The sequence below is a fragment of the Chiloscyllium plagiosum genome, chromosome 24, assembly GCF_004010195.1.
Source record: "Chiloscyllium plagiosum isolate BGI_BamShark_2017 chromosome 24, ASM401019v2, whole genome shotgun sequence".
Taxonomy (NCBI): domain Eukaryota; kingdom Metazoa; phylum Chordata; class Chondrichthyes; order Orectolobiformes; family Hemiscylliidae; genus Chiloscyllium; species Chiloscyllium plagiosum.
In genome coordinates this window covers 42,565,495-42,584,395 of record NC_057733.1, presented here as the reverse complement: position 1 = coordinate 42,584,395, position 18,901 = coordinate 42,565,495, and the positions used below count along the sequence as shown (strand labels likewise).

General features: G+C 40.6%; 1 protein-coding gene across 1 annotated transcript in view; it reads right to left on the bottom strand.

Moving 5' to 3' along the window:
* The window catches only part of cyth1b (cytohesin 1b), a 232,117-nt gene extending 213,718 nt beyond the window's left edge, over nt 1–18,399 (bottom strand). The window contains exon 1 of the mRNA XM_043714921.1: nt 18,271–18,399. Within this exon, the coding sequence (XP_043570856.1) occupies nt 18,271–18,289 (19 nt within the window). The 5' untranslated portion in view covers nt 18,290–18,399. The remainder of the gene's footprint in view (nt 1–18,270) is intronic.
* Between the last annotated feature and the right edge of the window lie 502 nt (nt 18,400–18,901).

Below are 18,901 nucleotides of genomic sequence, written 5' to 3'. Positions count from 1 at the left end.
AAGCAAACCAGAGATAACCACCTTGGACGTCCTGCTTTTCAGCCTTCTTCCTAGTTCTCCGAAGTCCCGCTGTAATATGTTCCTCCTCTTATTCCTGACATCATCTGTGCTGACATGTACCACCACCTCTGGCTCTACACCTTCGTCCTTGAGGATTTCCTGCACTCTGTCTGTGATGTCTTTAACCCTGGCACCAGGAAGGCAACACACCATCCTTAAGTCCCGCCTGCTGCCACAAAAACCCCGGTCAGTTCCTCTCACTATGGAGTCCCCTATTACCACGGATCTGTGCGATGTCGGACTCTTCCGCTCTGCCTCCACACCAACTTTTGATTGACAGACCTGGCCGCCTTGCAAACTGGCAGTGTCATCTGTCTCTACGGTTTCCAAAAAATTCAACTTGTCCCTGACAGGTACTTCCCCTGGGGTCTCTTGCACCGGTCTCCTCTCTGCCTTCCTCATCATCTGCTCTCTTCTGGTATGGTCGGTGTAATAACCTTGCTGAAGGTCCTGTCCAGAAATATCTCGTTCTCATAGTGTGCAGAGAAATGCAAAAAATGCAAGACAGCACAGTAATTCCTGACAAGAGTGACAGGTTACTTAATGAATGAGCCCAGCGTCCCCAGAGACATGTTCAACCATTTCCCAGGCCCTGGTCCCAAGAATGATGGAGTTTCAGATACAAGGTTAGGGTGGAAAGACTCGAGTGGTCCTCCTCGGAGCAAAGAAAATTGAAGGGAGATTTGATGAAGCTACATAATTAGATTTAGGCTCAGATATGATGGGCAAAAAAGGTTGTTATAATTTTCTGATTATATAAGGGCATGTAGACAATAAAAATTTAAGATCTGGGTCAAGTGATGCAAGGGAAAAGAGAGAAAGAACAATTTTACACAATGGGGTAATGACCAAAGCAGTTCAGATGGTTGTGAAGGCAGCAAAAAGAGCAGAGGTCAAACCGGATAGGAAAGGGCTCAGCCCAGAGGTCAGGGTCAAACACCTCAGAGGGAGAAGCCTGGGAACAGCAAGTAACAATTATTTCAAAGTTAATTGGATGGGCATCTTAAGGAAATACATATATAGGAACCAAGGGAATGGAGACTGACTAGAGGAGCAATGGATCAAATAGCCTCCTGTGCCAAAAACTACTTCATATCTTAAGAAACAGAATTTCAAACCATATTTCAATAGATTCACTAAGGATTTTCTTAAAGTGAATATAGCTTTTAAGGGTATACAGAATGGGTACTGCTGTACCCTGAAATCTCAGTAGGAACAGTCCAATCCAAACATTGGTAAATTGGCAAAATAAAAAATGCTTGCTTCAATGTTAATAAAACATGAATGGAACTGCGGCTAATGCATATTCATTCAGGAACTACTATTGCATTGAAGTTACAATCCAAACACATTATGTGCTTCAATAACAGTGCCTTGATTACAATTTTCCAAAGTATTGAGTCAGGAAACTATTCAATCTTAACTTGCAGAAATCAGAGTCACAAATTATTGTTGAGGGAGAGATAACCCCATAACCCCCAAGCAAGTGGGACTCAAACCTAGATCTTTAGGCCCAGAGGCAGGATCACTACCCATGCAACATCAGTTGCTGTTTACTGATGCTGCTTTGCAGCTGCTGTGACAAGGATCTCTTCACCTGGGAAATGAACATTTGATCTCTTGCAGCAAAGGGGATGCTATGGCTACTAAATGCCCAACAGACAATGCTGGCCAGAACAGAAAATAAACATTTAACTTTAAAAAGTCAATGAAGTTGTTGAAAATGACATTAACACTCTTAAGTGCGTCCCTTACAAACATCTCAGAATAATTCAAACAATTACTTTGAAGTTATGATTTGGAGATGCTGGTGTTGGACTGGGGTGTACAAAGTTAAAAATCACACAACACAAGGTTATAGTCCAATAGGTTTAATTGGAAGCACACTAGCTTTCGGAGCGTCGCTCCTTCATCAGGTGATAGAAGGAACGACGCTCTGAAAGCTAGTGTGCTTCCAATTAAACCTGTTGGACCAATATCTGGTGTTAGGTGATTTTTAAACTTACTTTGAAGTGTAATTGTGTGTTTTTGATACAAATATGGCAACTATTGAGTAACACATTCCCAAAATAGCTATGAATTAAATAATCAGCTAATATCTTTGGAGCACTTTGACAGAGGAATATTGGCCAGGATATGGAGAAATTCCTAACACCTTGTTAAGTTTACGCCACCTGAACATAAAATCCTGATCTGAACAAGCTACTAGAGCCCTGAGTTAACATCCCAAAATTCACCCTTCCTCAACGTCATATCAAAACAACAGCTTAAAGTAAGTTTTCAAACTCCAAAACAAAAAAGAACTTGAACCCATAACTAACTTGAGGAAACAAGTTGACATAGTTGCTCTGTGCAGTAAATACAGAAATAACTATAGCCAACTTAAGCATGCAAAGGTGCATATAAGTACATACATATTCTAGTTAATTGTTAGTGAGAAAAATGACCTTGGCATCAATTTACTTTGAATGGACATAAGTAAGCACTCAATGGCTTTTTACATTAAAAATGTATGCAATCATTTAAGTTGAATATTCGCCAAATGGGTTTTGAATGCAACTGTTATCCCTTCGGTTGTCAAATGGCTCCCCATTTAATAGCTTAGTAACAAAACAATAGCGTGCATGTATCTCTATAGCCTGTAGCCATTTTTCTCAAAAGCATCTAAATTTTCTTCATAAAGTATCACATAGTTGTGTACTCTTTCAATGACTCCCTGCATTTACTGGCTGCTTTCTAATTACACTGCTTGCATTACATTGGCCATTTGTGACAAGACATCTTACCAATACAAGATGTAATGCAAATTTCTGCAAACAAGCTGCAGCTTGATAGATGACTAATTTCTGTAAACAGCATACCCAAAAGTGAATTGGAGAACATTTGCTTTCATTTTAAAATGCTACTTGTACAGTCATTAGGTTCACTTCCATTTACAGTTTGATTCTCTTTTGTTGCCTGAAGTACATCTCATAAAAGAGCAGTCAGGTGAAACAATGCATGCAAGACTTACCCATCTGTAATTGGCTGCAGAATCTTACAGCACAAAACATAATTATTGTCTGTATCAGTTATTAGGAAGAGTTGTCAATTTAGCCTGCCACCCAGACTCGCACCATTCCTTGCTGCCCAAAAAGCCTGGGTCTTCTTCAATGTCATAGAAAATCACATTGTTTCCTCCTGTGGATAACAAACTCCTGACAGACTTGAGATCGGTAGTACCCCAGCATTATTAAATGGCTCAGTAAAATTAAACTTCATAATTAGACAGTGATTCTGCAAGTTAGTTCTTTTACTTAAATAAAAGACTGTTTTGATCAAAGTGTTCTTTCCAAGATCACGCTTTGGTCCTCTCTCAATTTTCACGTAGAAGAGGTACAGATTCCCGATTTGTCTTAAACCTAACTTTCCACTCTGCACGGGATATTTTGCTTGCTGCAAAATGCACAAATGATTTTATTTCGAAAAAGATGTAATGTTTATTGTTTTCCTTGATGAAAGAGCTCAGTGAATGAACTTTGTTTTGCAGGAAAATAGAACTCAATCAGGAACCTGGAGTTAGAGCAAAGGGAGCAGAGTCTTCTGAATTCATGCAGATGATATTTTATAAGGAACATAAGTGCGATATTACTAAGAAATGTGATTTTAGTTCAGATTGCCAGTTTTGTTGGTATATTTTGATACCCTTTTGCTCTTATGCACTAACACAGTTAACAAAGAATTTTAAAAAACCTGAATTCCATGCAAGATACAAGTGTCAATCTGTGCTTGAAAAGAAGTCCTTGAATTCTCTTAAGGTTAGCATGCAGGTTCAGTTGGCAGTTAGAAATGCAAATGCATTGTTAGCATCCCTTTCAAGAGGGCTAAAATATATGAGCAGGAATATATGAGCAGAAAAATTTGTGGGCGGCACAGTGGCACAGTGGTTAGCACTGCTGCCTCACAGCGCCGGAGACCCGGGTTCAGTTCCCACCTCAGGCGACTGACTGTGTCGAGTTTGCACGTTCGCCCCGTGTTTGCGTGGGTTTCCTCCGGGTGCTCCGGTTTCTATGCACTAACACAGTTAACAAAGAATTTTAAAAAACCTGAATTCCATGCAAGATACAAGTGTCAATCTGTGCTTGAAAAGAAGTCCTTGGATTCTCTTAAGGTTAGCATGCAGGTTCAGTTGGCAGTTAGAAATGCAAATGCATTGTTCGCATCCCTTTCAAGAGGGCTAAAATATATGAGCAGGAATATATGAGCAGAATATATGAGGCTGTACCCTGTATTAGGCTCTGGTCAGACTGCATATGGAATATTATGAACAGTTTTATGCCCCACACCTAAGGAAGGATGTGCTGATGTTGGAGGGGGTCCAGAGATGGTTTACAAGAATGATCTTAGGGATGAAGGGCTTTTCCTATGAGGTGCAATTGAGAATGCTGGGTCTGTATTTAGAGTTTTGAAGGACAAGGGGCATCCAATAACTTTGATAATAATGAGAAGCCTGGATAGGGTAAATGTGCAGATTATGTTTCTACTAGTAGGAGATTAAGACCACAGGGCACAACCTCAGATTGAAGAGGTGACCTTTTACAACTGAGATGTGGAAGACTTTCTTCAGTCAGAGGTGGTTAATCTGTGGAACTCTTTGCTGTAACAGATTGTGGAGGCCGATTCACTGAGTATATTAAAGACAGAGATAGATAAGTTCTTGATTGGTAAGGGGATCAAGGTTACAGGGAGAAGGATGTTGAGAAACATAGCAGCCATGATTGAATGGTGGAGTAGACCCAATGGCTTAACTCTGCTCCTATATCTTATGGTCTTACGTTGCAATGCCATTTGCACAACAACAAAGGACATTGCTTGCTTTGTGCACTAGCTCAGCAAAAGATGACCTCAAGAGAAACTAAAACTTGATTCTTAAAATAATAAACATTTCAATTCAATATGAAAGTAAGGATAGACGGATTACAGAAAAAAATAAAACAATACTAGGCAATATTTAATCAACTAAATGGGGTATAACTATGGTACTGGGACAACTTCCAAATTTGTACCATGTCTAAACATTCTTTAAACTTGCACATTATATTGGACTGTAGGGCATTTGTTCCACAGCCGTTACAACAGTGACCCACTATAGGGAGCTCAGGTGTTTTACGACCAAATTCAGGGCAACATCCTATATGTCTTGCTCAGAGATGTGTTTTATAAACTATAATTTTGCCTCATTATTTACACAGGTAATTCAAATAATCCTGCAAGACAACATAATCACCAGAAACAATTAGCATGGAAACTTTTTTTTTAAAAAAAGAAAGTTTAATACACTCCACTTACTCAGCACAATTCTTTCAAGGCAACTTTAGTTTGGAGGAGACTGTGACCCACAGATTTCTGGATCCTCTCAAATAAAAAATTGAACAGCTCCAAGATATCTGCAACATTTACATGGTTTTAGCCTAACTGCATAAGAGCGTCTTCTAATATAGTTATGAAAGTTCCTATTCTTCACAATTCGTGGAAAAATCCTCTTCATTTTAGAGAAAGCAGAAATAGGCAGGAATGAAACTGTTAACATAGAACATAGACCATTACAGTGCAGTACACGCCCTTCAGCCATCAATGTTACACAAACATGTGAAACCAATCCGATGGCCATCTATCCTACACTATTCCATTTTCATCCATATGTTTATCCAATGACTATTTAAATGCCCTTAAACTTGGCGAGTCTACTACTATTGCAGGCAGTGCATTCCACGCCCCTACTCCTGAGTCGAGGAACTACCTCTGACATCGGTCCTACATCTATCACCCCTCAATTTAAAGCTATGACCCCTCGTGCTAGCCATCACCATCCAAGGAAAAAGGCTCTCACTGTCCACCTGATCTAACCCTCTGATTATCTTGTATGTCGCAATTAAGTCAACTCTCAACTTTTTTCCAACAAAAACAGCCTCAAGTCCATCAGCCTTTTCTCATAAGATCTTCTCTTCACACCAGGCAACATCCTTGTAAATCTCCTTTGAATCCTTTCCAAAGCCTTCCTATAATGCAGTGACCAGGACTGTACGCAATACTCCAAGTGCGGCTGCATTGGAGTTTTGTACAGCTGCAGCATGATGTTGTGGCTTCGAAACTCAATTAGTCTGCCAAAAAGAATTAACACACCATATGTCTTCTCAACAACCCTATCAAACTGGAGGACAACTTGCAGGGATCCATGTCCATGGACACAGATCTCTCTGCTCATCCACACTACCAAGAATCTTACCATTCGCCCAGTACTCTTTATTCCTGTTACTCTTTCCAAAATGAATCATCTCACACTTTTCCACTTTTAACTCTGTTTGCCACCTCTCAGCCCAGCTTTGCAGCTTATCTATGTCCCTCTGTAACCTGCAACATCCTTCGGCACTATCCACAACTGTAGCAACCTTAGTGCCATCCGCCAATTCACTAACCCATCCTTCTATGCACTCATCTAGATCATTGCTATAAATGACAAAAAAGCAGTGGCCACAAAACAGATCTTTGTGGTACACCCCTAGTAACAGAATTCCAGGATGAACATTAACCCTCTGTCTTCTTTCAGCTAGCTAATTTCTGATCTAAACTGTTAAATCAACTTCAACCCCATGCCTCCATATTTTGTGCAATAGCCTACCATGGGGAGCCTTATCAGACACCTTACTGAAACCCACATACCCCACATCAACCACTTTACCCTCATCCATCTGTTTCGCCACCATCTCAAAGAACTCAATAAGGTTTATGAGACACGACCAACCCTTCACAAAACCATGTTGACTATCCCTTATGAACTTATTCCTCTCTGGATGATTATAAATCCTATCTTATAACCTTTTCCAACACTTTACCCACAACTGAAGTAAGGCTGACTGGTCTACAATTGCACTGGTTGTCTCTACTCCCCTTCTTGAACAAGGGGATAACATTTGCTATCCTCTAGTCTTCTGCAACTATTCCTGTAGACAAGGACGACATAAACATCAAAGTCAAAGGTTCTGCAATCTTCTCCCTGGCTTTCCAGAGAATGCTTGAATAAGACCCATCCGTCCAGGGGACTTACCTATTTTCACACTTTCCAGAATTGCTGACACCACCTCCTTGCAAATGTCAATCCCATCTACTCTAGTAGCCCATATCTCTGTATATTCCTGGACAGCATTGTCTCTTTCCAGTGTGAATACTGATGAAAAATATTCATTTAACAGTACCCCATCTCCTCGGACTCCACGCACAACTTCCCACTACTATCCTTGATTAGCTGTAATCTTTCTATAGTCATTCTTTTATTCCTAACATAACTACAGAAAGCTTTAGGGTTTTTCAGCGATCCTACCTGCCAACGACTTCTCATGTCCCTTCCAGACTCTCTTAGCTCTCCGTTTCAGTCTTTCCTGGCTACCTTGTAACTCTCAAGTGCCCTAATTGAGCCTTGACATCTCATCCTAACATAAGCCTTCTTCTTCCTCTTGACAAGAGATTCAACTTCTTTAATAAACCACGGTTCCCACGCTCGACCACTTCCTCCCTGCCTGACAGGCATATATTTATCAAGGACATGCAGTAGCTGTTGCTTGAATAAACGCCACATTTCAACTGTGCCCATCCCCTGCAGTTTCCTTCCCCATCCTATGCATCCTAAATCTTGCCTAATCACATCATAATTGCCTTTCCCCCAGCTATAACTCTTGCCTGTGTTATATACCTAGCCCTTTCCATTGCTTGAGTAAACACAACTGAATTATGGTCACTATCACCAAAGTGCTCATCTACCTCCAAATCGAACACCTTGCCTGGTTCATTACTCAGTACCAAATCTAATGTAGCTTCACCCCCTTGTTGGCTTGTCTACATACTATCAGAAAACCATCCTGCACTCATTGGACAAAAATTAACCCATCTAAAGTATTTGAACTATAGTACTTCTATGCAATATTTGGAAAGTTTAAGTCCCCATACCAAATACCCTGTTACTCTCACTCCTCTCCAGAATTAGCTTTGCTGTCCACTCCTCTACATCTCTGCAGTGATTCTGAGACCTATAGAAAACTCCCAACAGGGTGACCCATCCTTTCCTATTTCTAACCTCAGCGCATTCTACCTCAATAAACGAGTCCTCAAATATCCTTTCTGCTACCTGTCCTTATACTATCTACCCTGTAATACTGTTCTTGACTAACAATGCCACATCTCTCCCTATTTTACCATCTTCTGTGTTCTTACTGAAACAAATAAATCCTGGAACCTGCAACAACCATTCCTATCCCTGCTCTAACCATGTCTCCAAAATGGCCACAACATCGAAGTCCCAGGTACCAACCCATTCTGCAAGTTATTCTGGAGGCTCCTAGCGTTGAAATAGACACACTTCAAACCACCTTCCTGCTTGCCAGTGAACTCTTGCGACCTTGAAACCATATTTCTGACCTCACTACTTTCAACCTCTTGGACACTGGAACTACAATTTAAGTTCCCACCCCGCTGCTCAATTAGTTTAAACCATTCCGAAGAGCATTAGCAAACATTTCCCCCGGGATATTGGTAACCCTCTAGTTCAGGTGTAGACCATCCCGTTTGTTGAGGTCTCACCTACCCCAGAAAGAGCCCGAATTATCCAGGTATCCGAAACCATCCTTCCTACACCATCCCTATAGCCACATGTTCAATCCTCTCTCTCCCTACTCCTCACCTCGCTAGCACATGACATAGGCAACAAACCAGAGATAACAACTGGTTGTTCTAGCACTAAGTTTCCACCCTAGCTCCCTAAATTTCTGTTTTAAATCCCCATCCCTCTTCCTATCTATGTCGTTAGTACCTATGTAGACCACGACTTGGGGCTGCTCCCCCTCCCTCTCAAGGATCCCGAAGACATGATCCGGGACATCACAAACTCTGGCACCTGGGAGGCAACACACCAGTGAGTCTCTCTTGTTCCCACAGAACCTCCTATCTATCCCTCTAACAATGGAGTCCCCAATGACTAATGCTCTGCTCATCTCCACCCTTCCCTTCTGAGCAACAGGGACAGACTCTTTGCCAGAAACCTGTACCCCATGGCTTACCAATGATAAGTCGTCTGCCCAACAGTATCCAAAATGGTATACTTGTTATTGAGGGGAACAGCCTCTTGAAACTTGTCACTTTATCACCAACATTTACAAGAATCCAACAGAGTTGCAGTTCAACCAAATAAATAAAATGAAAAAGAAAGCAAATGCTGGAATTCTGCAGAAGAGAAAACATGGGAGGAATATCAATTTATTGATACAATTGTGTATTACTTCATATTGTGACTATGTCACTCCTACAAACAAGCACACCAGTCAAAATGTGGAGTAAGCATCAGTCATCCTGTTCATCCATTCATATCATAGGGGATACACAAAGTACTGGGAAAAATGTAACAACTATATTCAGAATACAGCAATGTTGATTATTCCTGAATTGTTGATATTCAAGGTAATAATGAATGGTAAGGTACAATAAATCCACATTCACCTGTTAGCAAATCAAATCGGAAATTTGCAAATCAGTGCCAGAGGATATTCAGTACTGGAAGGAGTTCACATTAAAGCAGCTGTAAAGAACTGCTTAATGCAGAACACTTAGAAATTAAAGTACTTGCTATATCTACAGGCACCAGGTGAAACAGCATAAAATGCTGAAATTTGTACAACACTACAAAAACGTAAGCCTTTAGCTGAAAGCACAAAAGTCTATTTTAATCTAGAACAATAGCAAAGCTCTTTTCCATGGTACAGTTTACTGTTATCCAACTTTGCCTCATTCCTTCCTCTATTATCCAAGACACCAGTTTTCCTTACCCCACCTAATTTTTCATGTACAAATTGAACATAGAGTTTTAGATTATTTAACCAAGTTTCATCCTTCACTTCACTGACCATCAATGCCTGATCTCCTACCACCTACATACACACAAGTGAAGTGCCAGACAAGAATGATTGCATATTCCAAAATAACAATACTGAAGTCCAATATTTCAGTTTTTTTTACTCCATTTACTTGTAAAAGTCTGGTCACAATTAAGCTGCATTCTAATGCCATCACATTGAAAACTGACAAATTATCAACCCTGACATGACAGTCTGTATTCCACATGATGTAATAAGACAATGGAGCTAAGAAGTCACTTTCATAAATTAACTGTTTCTTTGTATTTTTAAAGTTGTTAATTAGAAGCAGTCATTCAGCATGACTAAAACACTTCTACGTTTACCTGGTTTACAAAGGTATTGCTTACAAGATGACTGCACAACACCCATCATTATGCCAAGAACAGTGATCGCACTATGGTCAAACAAAAAAAGTACAACTAAAGATGAAAATTGATATGCAAGGGCAGTTTATTTGAGAAACAAAAGGAATAAGCTTCCTTGTTTAAACAAAATTAATTTAAAACTGATTATTCTATAATTAATCAACACACTATAGCCTACTGTAGGAAGAACGTGATTGCATTGGGGGAAACTTTTTGGAGATTCACCAGGACGCTGCTTGGAATGGAGTACTTCAGCTATAACGAGAGACTGGATAAGCTTGGATTGTTTTCTTTGGAGCAGAGAAAGTTGAGGGGGACCTGATAGAGGTGCCCAACATTATCAGGGGCATGAATAGGCTGAACAAAGCAGCTGTTGCCCTGAGTTGAAGGATCAGTAACAGTGGGGCATAATTTTAAAGTGAAAGCCAGAAAGTTTAAAGGGGATTTCAGGAAATATTTTTTCCATCCAGAGGGTGGTGAGGGCTGACGGGAAAACTCAATTTTTAAGAAGTACTTTGATGAGCACTTGTGTCATAATATTCTAGGCCCATTGCCTTGTGCAGTAAAGTGGGACGAGTGCAGGCAGAAATACATTTTTGGCAGTACAGACTTGATGGGCTGAAGGGCCTCCTCTGTACTATATGATTCAATGATTCTTTAGGCTGTAGGATTATCCTCCAGGAAGACTGATGAAGGTTGCATCGTTTTACTTATTCAAGGTCAAGTTAGATAGATTTTTGACCAAAGAGGAATTAAAGATACACAGACTGTGCTCTGGAAGTGGAGCTAAAGCCAAAAATCAGATCAACAATGACCATATCAAATTGATACAGCAGTTTCAAAAGGCCAAATGGCCTGCACATCCTCTGATTACATGTGTTCAGTATTGTTTCCCCTTGATCCTTTATTGCCAACTGAGATTGGTGCTTGCCAGGGGGCACAATAGTGCAACCGAGTAAGAGGGCCAAGGGGAAAGCTTGCACCAAAATCCCCCATGTGGACATCTGTGACCAGTCATAAACATGTTTTAAAAGAGGTCAGGAATTTTCCTGCAGGCACCTGAACTCTGCCCTTGCACCGAAATCAAAGCCATAAGACCACGCAGTCTGTGTAAATTTTCCTGGAGCAGTTAAAGCATCTCACCAACTTCTCTAAGACTCAAATTTTAATAACAACCTTTATAACTGGGCCACCTCTGTTAAAATGGAGGGTGAGGATACCAATGGACTTCAGACCAGTAACCTGAGACACCTGGAGCGCTGGTCGCGTGGTCTGCTGCTGGCAGGACAACTTGCAGGAAGCAAATAAAAATGCTCCGTCGACACTATGAACCTGGAAGGTGACTGCAAATTCCCAGTCAGCCTCATTCATTAGTCACATTAGGTGACTCAAGTTTAAGTCAGCCAGCCGTCATGTACTGGAAGATTGCCCAGCTGCTGTCCTACCCTTTGCAAATTCCACCTCAGAATTGACCTGGGGTGGAATGGACTGACATACAAGATGGCAACATATTTTATGACTGCTCCCTCCATTCCTGGTCACAGAAGGACTTCAAAAATCTTGGTTAACACCATTTCTCCCTCCACAGAAACTGTCAGAGCTGCTGAGTACTTCCAATGTTTGTTGTTTTTACATCAGATATCCAGAATCCGCTGCATTGTGCATTTGTGCTTCACCCACTCCTTTGCTAATCCATATACCAATTACCTTGAGCTCAAAAATCAGGTGCGAACATTTCCAGCATGGTTAAGCATCACTTCTGATAGTCTGCTAGCATGATACTTAGCTGATTGCAATTATTTTAGTATTTGGTTCATAGGTCACCCCGTTATGTGTTATTCAGCCGTTGACACTTTACGCACATCGTTTGACACTGTTGATCTCCTGCAAAGACTTGTTATTTTTTACCTTGTTATTCAGCCTGTCAACATTCCATTTCCATGACTGATATTTATCTGTTGACACTTTTTAATTACCTGGACTGATCTGGGCATTATCTCTCAGTCTATATTTGTGTCTGTGCATTTCCCTCCACCTCACCTGATGAAGGAGCAGCACTCCAAAAGCTCATGACTTCAAGTAAACCTGTTGGACTATAACCTGGTGTTGCATGACTTCTGACTTTGTCCACCCCAGTCCAACACCAACATCGCCACGCAAGGTCTAAAAGGGACATGCACTTCTACAAATGGCAGCTTTATCCATATAACAGTTTTGTCTATGTACTATTCAGCATTAAGCTACCTTCCGGATGGGCATGATTATACATAGCCGACAGGTCAAATATCAGTGCACCATTAGTTCACACCACAATGTGCTCGAAACAACACCGGAATCAGCATCATTAGTGGAATCATTGCTTGTTACATGATAGCGAAAGATATATTGCACAGGCTTTCAAACATTGACATTTTGCCGATAGCAAAATTTATAGCATATCTTTTCCAATTATTGGGTTGAAATAGAAGACCAGGCTTCACTCATTAATTCCTGAAGTACTAAAATGACAGCGAAATTAACATCTGCAAATCAATACATGAATGCACCTTGAGTTAATTTGGTCAAACTCTAAATAGACACACAATCAGAAAACTAAAGTGATTTTCTTATTTAATCTCTATTTACATTGAACAGGTGATGGATCACATTTCTCAAACCCATTCTAGTTCAAATGCAAAGGTTCATTCTCAAAGTGCACGTTTCAGATAATATTCCAAGTTTATAAACAAGTTTGAAAACATGTGCAATACGTTTTAAATTATGTAATGCGAGCAGGACAACTTACAGCAACTGCAATCATGAGTCAGATCAAAACTACTTTTAACATTAATCCAAAGACGTTAACTTTATTTAGCAATTAACAATGTAAAATAAACTTTATAATCTGAGTTTCCACAATTGTGTATCAGATTACTCAAACTTTACCAACTTGATTAAAGTAAAAGTACATAGTTCTTGCAACAGGTACAAGAGTAAAGAGTTCCCCTTTCAGTAAATGCAGGAAGCACTTCAAACCTCCTTCAGACACTAAGGGGGGGGGGATAAAGCACTGATTATAATCAACTTGTCTGATCATTAGATATGATAACTGGGAAACTTTCCAGAGTAGAGACTGTCACTTTCAAGTATAGTTACATATTGTCTGCATTTGGACTTTTTAACCCAAACTTCTTTCAACTTCCTTTGCTGTAAAACAATACACAAGTGTTCAAGTGAGCAATTAGTTGGATTAAAACACATCTATTAGTTCCTTTCAAGTTGTTCTGCTCACATTACATAATTTAAAACGTATAGCACATGTTTTCAAACCAGGATCACTGAACCCTAAGGGAACCATAAAGAGATACTGGGGCTCTGTCATTAGCACACTTGCCCACTAATAGAGACATTTCGCACACTTACAGAATTGCTTCTCATCAGATAACCCATTAATATTTGCAGGATTTGCAAATTTACAAGCCACAAAAGCACAAAAACCATTGGCTGAACATGGATCATTTAGTGCAGTGGCAGTATACCTAACTCTGGGCCAGGTTTAAGTTCCACCTAAGGATGGCACAAAGGTGCATCATAACCTGTCCAAAAATGAACTGGAACAAATTTTACCTGAATCCTCATGAGATTACCAATAAAACCACAGTTATGCTACATCCACCTGTCGGGACAAATACAGCCTTGATCTATTTTGAAGCTTAAAAGAATGCTAGACTCTTTAGAAAATACTATGCTGTTTAAAAATAGATTCAAGACATAAGGCTATTCTGTGATGGCTGAAAATTGCATCAGCTTTGAGTTCACCACTGACACCGATATACAGTCAATCTTTTGCAACATACTAAGATTAAGAGACAATAATATTTTATCGGATAGTTATTTCTCAATCCTCTCCATAACTTTATGCTATAGAAGTGAGAATTAGAGAGTGCCTAACACAGAACTGTCTGCATAGAACTACAATAATGTGAAGCTGTTACACTCTACAAACACTATGAACAGGCTCTGGCCAGTGCGCCCATTAATACCTGACCCATGGCAGGAACTCCATGGTTAGAGAAATATTCTAACTCCCAATATCTATTATTAGATCACGTTGAGCATCCAGTTAGTGCTTTAAAATAACAAAATACAAGCAAAGGTCGCTTACATCAAATGAAGAGATTTTATTCCGTGACAATTATCATTTTGGCAATTCAGAACAATACGCATTTAATTACTTACATAAATACATGAATTTAAATTACTGAAGTTGGCATGAAAACAAACTATACTTTCAGCTAAAAGAGATACAAACAAAACAAGATGCTTACTTTGAAATATTAGGTATTCCTTTTTACAATGCAACATTTAAAAGTCATCGGGATGGTTATATGAATAGGAAGGGTTTGGAGGGATATGGAATGGATGCTAGAATATTAGATATTCCTTTTTACAATGCCAAAAAGCTTTCATCGGCAAACTGCTATTAAGCATTTCTGAATTTAACATTTTTGCAGCCAACCATTCCATTCATAATGTATTTCCACAATTTTATAGATGCACTTGCAAATCAATAAGGATGGGGATTGTTAAATTATTACAAAACATCAAACTCCACACTTTTATTTCTGAGGCCCAGCAAGTCTAGCAAACTGCATTTCAACCATCACATCCAAAATTAAATACAACGGATATATAAACTAAATCAGTATGGTTTTATGATTTGTAATTTTCACAAGCAGATACAAAGTTGAAATCAAGCCACAATTTAGAGGTTATGAAGACACTAGAATATGCATGCAATTTTCTGCAGGGCTGTTAGTGTATTCTATTGAAATACTCAGAGCACCATAATTCTATTTCAGCTCAGTCCTAGAATACCCAATACTGCCTTAACAATCATTCTTTTTTAAAAAGAGAGGAACCACTGATACCCAGTCAAATACAGTATAAAGTAAACATAAATATAACTATTTGTTTCTCAACCACACACTGCTTTCAGCAGCTGGGTGGGCACCACAGAGTCATAGAGATGTATAGAATGGAAACAGACCTTCGACCCAACTTGTCCATGCCGACCAGATATCCCAACCCAATCTAGTCCCACCTGCCAGCACTTGGCCCATATCCCTCCAAACCCTTCCTATTCATATACCCATCCAGAAGACTTTTAATTGTTGCAATTGTACTAGCCTCCACCACTTCCTCTGGCAGCTCAGTCCTTACACATACCACCCTCTATGTGAAAGTGTTGCCCCTTAGGTCTCTTTTATATCTTTCCCCTCTCACCCTAAACCTATGCCCTCTAGTTCTGGACGCCCCCACCCCAGGGAAAAGACTGTCTACCCATGCCCCTCATGATTTCCTAAACCTCTATAAGGTAACCCCTCAGCTTCCGATGCTCCAGGGAAAACAGCCCCAGCCTGTTCAGCCTCTCCATGTAGCTCAAATCCTCCAACCCTGGCAGCATCCTGGTAAATCTTTTCTAAACCCTTTCAAATTCAATCCATCTCCAGAGTTATTAAAGTTTCCAAAAGGCCAAGAAGACAGCAAACAACCTCTAGATTAGAGTGGTGCTGGAAAAGCACAACAGGTCAGGTAGCATCAGAGGAGCAGGAAAATCGAAGCAAGCTCAATAGCAAAGAGCAGGAAAAATCGACATTTTAGGTCAAAGCCCGATGAAGGGCTTTTGCCTGAAATGTCAATTTTCCTGCTCCTCGGATGCTGCCTGACCTGCTGTGCTTTTCCAGCACCACTCTAATCTAGACTCTGACCTCCAGCATCTGCAGGTCACTACTTTTGCCAAGCAAACAACCTCTCCCTGTATATTCCATCCATCACAGACCACATATGATGGTTTAGACTGGGACCCAGATGAATTCAGGAGGAAAACGAAAAGAACTACAGATGCTGTAAATCAGAAGCAAAAACATGAATTGCTGGAGAAGCTCAATAGGTCTGTCAGCATCTGTGGAACAAAATCAGAGTTAATGTTTCTGGTCAAGTGATCCTTCTGTTCTGAGGAATGGGCACTCGACTTGAAACGTTAACTCTCTCCACATATGCTGCCAGACTGACTGAACTTTTCCAACAATTTGTGTTTTCGTTTCTGGATCCAGAAGGAAGTCCTCAAATGATCAGCAACCCGTGTCCTTACATACCTCGTAATCTAGGATTCAGAATAGGGAACAAAGTTTCAAAACATTAATGAGCACTTTTCCTTCATGCATGCATGCTACACAAATAATTAATGAGTTGAGCAAATGGAGTTAAAGGACATTTTATGAAATCTATCCATGAGTTGTAGTTGAGCAACTACAGTTTTCAATTATACGATGAAAAGTTAGAAAATGTTACATAATGTACAGTTTCCTCAATGATTATGTACTAAATTGGTGAACACCAAAAAAAAAACTGCCTTCCTGTGAGAAGACAGTCTTACAAAATGGTTTTAGCCATTTTTCCTGCTTTGTGATGCAAGCTTAACAGCAAAAACAAAGAGACAGAATATAGAGGGGACCAGGTGAAAACCATTTTTTTAAGAAAGATTCCACATCCAAATTTTCTTCCTTGCTTGTCTAAATATTTTTACCTCTACATGATCCCAGAGGTCTTAGAGGTCCTCTGGTACATTGCTCATTGATGCAATGAAAACCTAATAAACCCCAAATTTCAAATTTGCTGCAGAAGACATCAGTGAGCCAATCTTACTTTCACTTTTACAAACCACTCCACCAATGTCACTTTGACCCCTCGTGTATGTAACCATCATAACACATTCAATGTAGAATGATTAAAAAAAACTTCATATACATTGAACAACAGCACTGTCTCACATTGTCATCTTACTACTTAATGCTGACACTGTTCTCGACAGCAAAACAAAATCAAGCAGCAATACAAGATAGAAAATGTTAAGATACAGTATGGGCAACAAGATTGCAAAATATGATTTTAGCAAAGACATACTCAACCTGTAAATTATACAAAAATGGAACACCACATTGTACAGAATTAATTAAACTGCAAGAGATTTCAACTTCAGCCCTAAAATTTACACCTTGAAGTGACAGCTCATTTGAACACTGGATGATGTCTTCTGCACAAATGCTAATCTAAATCCACCGAAGGGCAAAAGTGTGTGACTGCTCCTCAACAGCCAGAAGGTCATCTTGGAACAGGATTATTGAAGTTCATGCGCATGGTTAAATATCATTGGATACTTTGGGCTGCATTACTACTTTAGAACACGAACATCTCAAACAATTTATTCAGATTTAAGAAAGCAAACATTTGCACGATATGCTGGCCACCCTTGAATTGCATGCATTTGTGCAATAGTGCTTATCTTGGGTGGCAACGAAAAAAAAAATCAGATATGAGAACGGGAGGGAACGAAGACAGACCGGTCGATCCGTCCACCATCAAAGCTTGATCCCACTCATCTACCAACACAGCAGAGAACATTTGCACCACAACATCTCCCTGGCACAAAAAAAAAGTCCTGAATAAAAATACAAGTTTGAAAGTCTCTCAGGTTATCACGTGTTAATTTAAAGCCAGTCTCTCTCTCACACACACTGCCTGCTGAAGCATGGTTGGAGGCAGCATGCTCTGGAAACAGGACACCCTGCAGATCCATTTCCTACGAGAGTCGGTCTCTGAGATCTCGCCCCCAACTCCACCATCTCTCCGCAACCTTTGTATTTGTTGCAAGTTGGAGTTGCGCAGAGACAGTGGCAAAAATTAACTGAAACATTGTAGCAGCGCGCGGGGGGGGGTGTTTCCTCAGCCAGAACTAGGGGAAGGGTTTGGGGGGAGGAAGAGTCGTGTGGGAAATAGGTGCAATCCAGTGTGGGGCTCCATGCAGCCGGTTTCCTCCACCCCGCCCCCTTCCTTGCCCATCTGAGCTACATTGATGTTGCACTGACCGTAGTTGTCCTGCTCCATGGCTCAGACTGAATGTGTGTCCTCCCTCCCGCTGTACCGGTGGCCACCAGCTGTGCTGAGTGGGCTGCCTCGCGCTCCGCCCAGGACTCCGCTCGAGCGGGTCAGCTGACGTCAGCGCTCAGGGAAAAGGGGGCGTGGCCGCCTAGTCACGTGATCCCGGAAGCTGACAGCCCGCTGTCGGGTTTGACACACTGCAGGCTTCCCCTCCCAATTCCTCGCAAGGTCACGCTCGCTCTTGCTCGGCTGCACGCTGATCCTGAGTTCTGTCCTCTGCAAACAGGTCACCCGCCCCAGTGCAAATGTTCATTCGCAACATGATGCAAGAGTGAGTTATTACTACGAGTTTCCTGCCTCTTAGTGGTTGCTTTAAGCTACAGGTCAACCAAGGAGACATATGAGAAGTACTTATTTAACGCAAAAAAAGGAGGTACACGATAGGATCGGGCCAATGGGTGACTCTTGACTTCTGGGAGTCCCTCCACAACATTCCCCCAACAAACTACAGAAAAGCAACAACGTGACAATATTTTTAAACAGCACATTTCTATACTAATTATTCATCGTCAAGACAGGCAGTTCTTTGCTGCAAATTCACACCCATCAGAAACAGGC